Source organism: Rattus norvegicus, chromosome 5, assembly GCF_036323735.1.
Source record: "Rattus norvegicus strain BN/NHsdMcwi chromosome 5, GRCr8, whole genome shotgun sequence".
NCBI classification, from domain to species: domain Eukaryota; kingdom Metazoa; phylum Chordata; class Mammalia; order Rodentia; family Muridae; genus Rattus; species Rattus norvegicus.
Window position 1 is genome coordinate 13,029,631 of NC_086023.1, and position 8,508 is coordinate 13,038,138.

At 44.6% G+C, this 8,508-nt stretch overlaps 1 protein-coding gene across 1 annotated transcript in view; it reads right to left on the reverse strand.

The window, feature by feature from the left end:
• Prex2 (phosphatidylinositol-3,4,5-trisphosphate-dependent Rac exchange factor 2) overlaps positions 1-6,447 on the reverse strand; it is a 315,395-nt gene extending 308,948 nt beyond the window's left edge. The window contains exon 1 of the mRNA NM_001393795.1: positions 5,875-6,447. Within this exon, the coding sequence (NP_001380724.1) occupies positions 5,875-5,991 (117 nt within the window). The 5' untranslated portion in view covers positions 5,992-6,447. The remainder of the gene's footprint in view (positions 1-5,874) is intronic.
• Positions 6,448-8,508: the final 2,061 nt, after the last annotated feature.

An 8,508-nucleotide genomic window follows, 5' to 3' on the forward strand; every position in this document is an offset into this window, starting at 1 on the left:
GGCAGTAGAGGACAGAGATCCCCAGCTGATCCCAACTTCACTAGGTGTGTGTCCTCTCTTCATTCCCTCAGTGCCCAGGCTCCTCAGGCTATTCAAACAAAGTACCAGACTTATACTGCAAACCAAAACATATCGCCTCACAGAAAAACTTCTGTAAGAATCTCTCTTTGGTTTGCAAATGGCTACCTTCTCTCTGTGTCCTCCCTTAGTCTGGCCCTGCACACGGGCATGCATCCCTGGTATCTCTGTGTGTGTTTGAATCACTGCTTCTTCAAACCCCAATCACACTGATCAGGGCTTACCTGACAGAGTTATTTAAGCTCATTTCCATCTTTAAAAGATGCTGTCTGTAAATTCAGCGCAATTTTCTAACACAGGGTTAAGACTTCACCATATGATTTTGGGGGGAGGAGAGAAGATAATTCAATCCAGAAGACAAGGATTAGGAACAATAGGCCCAGTCAATGAGTGTTTGCCTTGAGAAAGCCAGTCAGGACGGGAAAGGATTGTCTTCAGGTGCCTTTCATTCTGCTTTACCTTTGCTTGGTCTGCATGTGTGTTTTCCCCAGCGCCTCCAACTGAGAAAGCAAAGCTACAGGGCAAGTAACAGAAGCCCCCCCACACTGTCTTTGGGAATGGGTCATCTAGATAAAAAATAGCTTCTCTAACTGCTTTGGCAAAGGTATAAAAATGAACACCAGGAGAAGCCAAAGTAGTGAGCCCGAAGCCATAAAATTCAGCTCCCTCCACTGCTTGCCGGGGCCTCCAGAGCTCCAGAGAGAGCATCCCTGCAAGAAGCTAAGAGACTAAATCAGATTCAGAAAACACAAATGTTTAGTGAGAGCTGTAAGGTACCACGTAAATGACAGTGGCTATTACATGAAATATAAATGTTTCTCACCACCTTCAAGTTACCTGGGTGACCACAAAGAAAAGCATGAGTGAGGCCCCTGGTGAGATGGTTCAGCAGATAAGATAAAGGCTCTGACCGCCAAGCCTGATGCCTTGAGAAGGCACATGCCCAAAACCCACATCACGGAAAGACACAACCAACTTCCTCAAGCTGTCCTCTGACCCCTACAAGAATATTAACGGGTCCGCATATACACACAAAAACAAATAGATAAATGCAATTTGAAAAAAGAACACCATGCCAGAAGGTCTAGAAAAAATGTAGAAGAAAAAATGCAAATCTGATGATGACCTATCAGCCTGACTCTTATCATCAGCAGAAGTAAAATGAACCACCTACCATTGCCCTCACATGAGCCAGACCAAGGACGAATCTTACACACTCCATTCATGTCCTCCACACAGTAGCCTCGAGAAATGTTATTACTGTTAGAACATATACTGGGGAGGAAAAAGAAGCCTAAAAATGTTAGAAATGACTGCAGTAACACAGACAAGACTCATATTTTAGGGTATCAAAACCTGAACAGGCAATCAATATCAAAGTCATTTATTCTCATAATATTCAACACTAGTCTTTGCCTGGTAAGCCCATAATATTGCATGATTGTACCTGACGACACGCCAGGAACAATCCCAGCGCACATCTGCTTCTCGTTGTGATTAGAAATGACATTCTTTTGGTCCCTTACGAGCATCCCGATTTATACCAGAAATTGCATGGTCACCCTGCCACAATTCCATAAGTTCACTGAGAAACAGCTAGACAGTGTCCCCGGACCAGTGAGAAATAAAAGCATTGTTTAAAATGCTGGAAGGAAAATATAGCAATGGTATGGAAATAAAAGACTTGTTCCCTTCATGTGCTTGCCTGCTGGGGTCTTGCTCTCTGGCCCCATCTGACATCACTTTCAAACCCTAAGTTGAAAGATAAAATTGTTAAGAATTTCAAGAGAGTAGAGACCAACCATTAAACCAAGTAGGGCCCTTCTGAGCCACATGGATATAGACCAACCATTAAACCAAGTAGGGCCCTTCTGAGCCACATGGATATAGACCAACCATTAAACCAAGTAGGGCCCTTCTGAGCCACATGAATATAGACATACAAATAGGTGTATGTGCCGGGCACACACCTCCAAGGGCCACTCGTCATCCTTCACAGTCCACTCAAATGATCTATGATCCCAAACTGTGGCATGAACTGAAAAGAGAAAGCAAGCCACCAATTATTGTCCAGACTAGGACATTAACTACTGGTTATTAGTTCTATGGGACCATTTATCTAGAATTGTTTTCTATTCTTTCTAATGAAGCACAAAATTTCACTTCCCAAGCCAAAGTAAGAAAGTAATGCAAGCAGATTAGGTCATTCTCTACCATCTCATCTATAGAGCATTCACCTAAATAATGTAACTTAGCAATGATCAAGATGAAAATTCAGAACACATTACAGGGAAAGGTACTGCAGAACAAAGCAAACTCAAAGTTTAAGGATGACTGAAATATTTATAAAACAGGATGGAGACACAGAGAGATACAGGACTCGTCAGCTGATATAGTCATTCACTCACTCAGTAAACATTGATTTATCACATGTAGCATTAGAAGAGTTACACAAAATTGAGGGGCAGGGGTGCAACCAAGTAATAGTCTGGATTTTCTGGGAACTTATGATCAGTCTGCTAGAACAAAACCCAAGGAAACCCATGTATGCACCAAGTACTTCAGCTACTAGTAGAATGGGTATAAAGCAGGAAATACCCAAGGAGAAAGACATAATGGAGCCTTGAAGCCCAACAAGACTCTACGGAGTATGGAAGAAGGGCCCCTCCCAGGTACAAAGGTGTGTCAGGTGTGCTGGCACACCCCAGTAACCCCAGGAAGGATAGGAGGGTACCCATCCCCAGGATGGTTAGCTCAAGGCCCACCTGAGCTACCCAACAAAGCCTGCTTTCAAAGATCAACAAAGGTTGACATAAGCCTGCAAGAGCACAGCGCACTCCCAAAAGGGCCTGTCACTCTAAGTGACAGCCGCCTGAAGGCAGACAATGTGTTCCTGAATAGTAACTAAAGAGAAATGCATACAAAATGATACTACATTAATATATAGGGAAAAGACAGTGATTCAACTGTTTGGAGCCTCTGGGAGGATGTGGAAAAGTGTTCTCCCCTCAAAAGGCCAAAGGGTTTAACCAAGGACACAGGACTAGAAAGACCTGCTAAGACCTGGTAAGATCTGCTGCTGTGACTTTTCCTCAAGGAAATACCATTTTGTTTGCCAATTTGTAGGAATGTGTAAACACACACACTTTTTTTTTGTAAAGCTAAATGTGTTTTCTACGTCTTCCTCCTTTTCCTAATAAAGATAGGAGTCATCCGTCAACCATGTCAACATAAAGCTAAGGCACAGATGTAAACCAGTGAGCTCCAGGTAGATCTGTAATGACTTGGGAATGACCTGTTAGTTTGGGTTTATTTTTCTGCTTTGGCAATGAATTTATTAGTCACTTTGTTTAATGCTATGACTAATTCTTTAAATAAAAAGATATCTTTTATTGGTTGTCTCCATTTCCCATCATTCCTTTAGAATGGGTTCCTGGAAGGGAAATTTTCAGCCCAAACAATGGAAATATTTTTAAGCTTTTGGCACAAATGAGCCTAGTGTAATCTAAAAATTAAATTGAGCACATCAACTACAGATGACCAAGCGAAACTCAAAGGGGATATAATGCTGCTGCAAACAATTCCCTGAGGAGAAGACTGAAGAATGTACTATGAATAAATTTGAGGTTTTAAGTAGTTATGACAAAAAGAAGCCAGAGTCAATTTCTAAAATCACATCCAGGGTACTGAGCATGAAGTTCATACCTCTAGTACCACCAAGTCTGAAGCCAGCCTGGGCTTCATGGTTTGTGTCAGGCCAGTTCTGGGCTGCAGAACGGCAGAAAAAGGCTATTTCTCAAAAAAAGGAAGGGTGGGAGGGAGGGAGGGAGGGAGGGAGGGAAGAAGAAAGAGGGGGAAGAAGGGAGGGAGGAAGGGAGGGGGAGGAAGGGAGGGAGGGAGGAAAGAAGAGAGGGAAGAAGGGAGGGAGGAAGAAGGGAGGAGGGAGGGAGAGGGGGAGAGGAAAAAAGGAAGAGAGGGAGGGAGGGAAGGAGGGAGGGAGAAAGGGATGAAGAAAGAGAGGGAGGGGGAGGGAGGGACAGAAAAGAAAGACATTGAGCCACTAAGTGCATTTGCATATGTTTTTATGAAAATCACAGAATGGACAGAAGCAAAGTTCGTAATTTCTCAATAATGAGCAAAATACTATTTCTAAAAAGAAAATGCAACTGCTTTCGTCCATCTATTATCTCTTACTTCACTATTGCAGCAATGAGATTTTAAATCTAACAATCAGGTGTTCAGAGAAAAGGGAAAACAAACACTTTATTTGTATTTAGGGCTTTGTTTGTTTGTTTGTTTCGTGACAGGTTTTCTCCATGTAACCCTGGCTGTCCTGGAACTCGCTTTGTACACCAGGCTGGCCTCAAACTCAGATTTCTGCCTGTCTCTCCTAGGACGGAAGGTCTGTGCCAGAACACTGACATCTTAAAGATCAACAAGTTGGGTTTTGAGAGCGCCTGTGTCTGCAACTTAGCTTTGGCAGTGCCGGTTTTCATCTGTTTTCAGAAAGGTTCTCTCTCAGAATGACTCAGACCCTTCAAATCCAAAGACTTAGCTCCCAACAAAGTTTCATAAAAGTCAAATTCTAAGCCATTAAACATTTTATCTCCTTAAAAACATGCCCTTGTCAATAACTGCTACGTGACCATCTTATCGCTGTATCAGGGTATTCTCCCAAAGCATGGACCTTCTCAGAGAACGTGGCCCCCAGGCTTGTGTAAACTGAATTTGAGAAGTCAATTTGTGCGTTAAGCATCTCCTGAGATGTTCTTCCTGACACAGCCAAGTGACTGTCTACAGGGTGGCTGCTAGTGCATGGTTTACAGACTGAAGGAAACTCAGGAGGAAGTTGGGTGTTTGAAACATTTCCCTTAGAATCTGGAGTTGGGGGCAGTATAGAACATAGTGATGAAGGATCTCGGTGGGGTTTAACTCCTTCCCTGAAGGATGCTCTCACATATGAGGAGGGACAGGAACCGACTGTAAATTCTTTGTATTTTTCACAGCGAGGAAAATTCCATCTTTAGGTGATTCCTCGGGAGTTCTTTTCCCCAGAGTTTCTCCTCTCCTGCTTTTAAACTGAAGAAATGCTTTGGGGGCAAAAGTCCACTGAGTCATGCTAGAACCTAGAAACAGCTCCTACCCAGTCTACTAAATCTTGAAGCTGTCGGACGCAAGGCCAGTTTTGTGACACTGCTCTCAAGTGGTTAGCCTGCACAGGAGAGCAGGACCCAAGTGGAGGGCGATTTAAATCAGGAGAAAGAAGATGTAGAGCTGGGAGGGAGGCGCACACATGTGGCTTTAATATGCAACAGCTGCCAGGCATGGTGACCCCGCTGCTCTTTCTCCTCTCCCCTCCTCAGAACCCACCATTACAATGGTTATACCTAAAGGGACTTAACTGCTGTTGATCTAATAACCGACTCCCGCTGCACCACATTCGAGGACTTTTTAAACATTGCATGTACCTGAAGGTAGCAAATAGAGGCACAAAATCAAAGCTTTTAAACAAAATATGAGCCAGCCGAGAGAAAGGGAATAAGGAAAATGACACAATGAAATTTGCCCTGGGAGATGGATAAAGAAAATTAAGCGCAGATGGGACAGACAGAATGGCCGGAGGTTAACTTCTCCCACGCGAGTTCTTCAAGGCCCTGGCCACTCTCGCCCGTTCAGCCACAAGCCCGACACCCTGGTCTCCGCGGTTCCCGCGGTCCCCGCGTCACCCTTATGGATGCCCGGTGCTGGCGCAGACAATGCCGGGACCTGGTACCCTGCACTGGACCGGACACTCACCGACACCAGGAACTCCAGCGTGCCCACGTAGTCGCGCTCGGTCTTCTGTAGCTCGCTGAGCACGCACACGCGCAGGCGAAGCTGCTTGTCCGCGTCCCTGGCGCTCTCGTCGCTCATGGTGGCCGGCGGGGCGCGGGGCTAAGGGCAAGTGCGCTGCCCCGCGCCTGCTGCCACCACTGCCGCCCGCAAAGTTGCCGCCTTTGCGGAGTCCGAGCCGGAACACGCAGCTTCACATGCTGACCCGAGGCTGGGTCGTGGGCAGAGGACTGTGCTCCGGCTGTGGCGCGCGCGCGGGACGCGCGGGACTCAGAGCAGGACAGTCCCCAGAGAGCGGGAGCCCGGCCCGGCCCTCTGCTCCGGCCTCACGCGGCCCCAGCCTGAGGGGAGGCGGCTCCAGCCACAGCGGTGACTTGGACATCAATCAAATGCTTTCAATCCATGTGACTCCGACCCTTTACCCTTAGCCAAATCTCAGGAAAAAGGAAACACAACCCTGGGGAAGTGTATCGTGCCAGCTAACTAAACACACACACACACACACACACACACACACACACACACACACACTCACTCACAGGATGGAACTAATCCGAGGTTCCCAAACCTACAAGGACACTTGTGAGGGCTGCTCTTGGGAATCCCGCCCATTGTTTAGCTTTAATGTGTTTTGCACCAAGTCTGAAAGCAAAGAAACAAGTCCCCGCGGTTACATAACTGCTTGGGAACAAAAACAACCACAGCATTGACCCTCCCGCGTTTGACAAGGAACACATTGATTTTGAGTTTTCATCTAGTACAAAACAGGTTTGGTTTCAAAAAAAAGAAAGAAAAGAAAAGAAAAAGCAAACAATGATATTTCCCAGGGCAGACAACCTTCTGTCAAAGCTTGAAATGTCAATTAATGTGATAAATGAGGACATTAGAGAAAACTAGCAGACCTGACCTATGCACTGATTTACAGAGAATAAGCACCATCCTAGCTGAGTCCTTTTTGAACACAGTGTGTCTCTGCAGCTTTTTGCAGTCTCACTATAGAATTTCAATGTCAGTATAAATTCAAGGATATTTGTTCTCAGCTGTTTCCAAGAACTGGGATTTTTAAAAGATACAAATGTTGAATGACGATGCATAGTAGGTGATTGACAGGTGATAGCTGAAAGACTGGAGGATGATAGCTTATTGACAGGTGACACACAGAAGCTAGATAATAGACAATCAATCATAACCTTCAGTTTTGAAAGTGGAAAGACCAAAGCATTTGATATTAATGTTTGTTCATTGAAGCCTCACTTGGGAACAGAACCAAGACCTATAAATCTGACCAACCAAGTGGTCCCCTTGCGTTGCTACCTAGATATTATCCACACGTACTTTCAGAGCCTTTGCTTTCTACCCAAACATAGTTACATGGTGTACAGCTAAGAACATTTAAATAAGTGGAATGAACACTCGTGAGGCCAGGAAGAGGCAGCCAAACTTGTTCCAAGACTTGGCAGCCTGAGATAAAATAAAGATGTTTTCCTGAGTATTTACACTAAAATAATCTCCAGTTTCCCATAAGTCTTTTCAAAATATGATTGTGACCTCCATGAAACAAGGAGGAATCACACCTTCTTCTCATATTAACAATTCAATATTTGAATAGTACGAATGATGTTGGTGGAAAAGATGGCTTTTCTGTTTCTCTAGCATCTGGCTATTTAGAGGCAGCCAGAAGCAGAGGGCAAATAGTGTGGACAGCTTCAGACTGTCACAGAAGAACAAAGGACAAGGCACACAAAAGACAGACCTCACAGAACCTGGCAAACAATAAACAAAAGAAACGGGAAGGCACAGGAAATACAGCACTGAGCAGCTAGCGGGAAGTTCAAACAGGACCCAGTCTCTCTGTGATCTGCAGGTAGTAGTGAATGAATGCATTACTTACTCCCAAGAGAAAAGCAATGAAGTAAACAAGACAGACTTCCATCTGGTGCTCTGGATGGAATAGAAAGTTTTCTCTGGCCATTTGTTCCCAACTAAAAAGTCACATTTCTTTCTATCAAGACATCTTGTCTGTGTATAGACCCCAAGAGCGAGCATCTTGCACTCAGAGTAAGTTACTTGAATCTGAGTCATTACGGAGGCTTTGCCCATCCAGAATCTTTGCCTGTGTTCTGCAAGCATGCCTGGAAGACCATTAAGAAAACCATTCAGTGCTAGGGTCTGAGGATCATAAAGACGATGGGTGCTAGGAAAATACACCAGAGCATGAGTCATAGACCACTACAGTGTAGTGACTGGAGGCCTTATCCCTTCGCCTACCCTTCATGATTTTTTTTATTTAATTATCTCAAACATTACACCCTATATTCTTTCAACAGGGTCCTCAGATTCTTGGCCTCACCCACATTTGAAATCCACCTTCTAAAGACTTAAGAGTTGAGTTAGAGAGGGCCAGGCACTTAAATAACTCCATTAAAAAGCTCGTTTCACTACTTGCTTTGGGGAGGAAAAGCAAATGCAAATGTAAACTAGCAGAGAGATACTCATTTTAATTGTGTGGCATTTTTTTTATTTCTCTCAGGAGAGCCCTGAAAAAATTATCATGCTGTCTATGGTTTCTGCCCTCTTTTCTCCCCCTCCATGTATGCC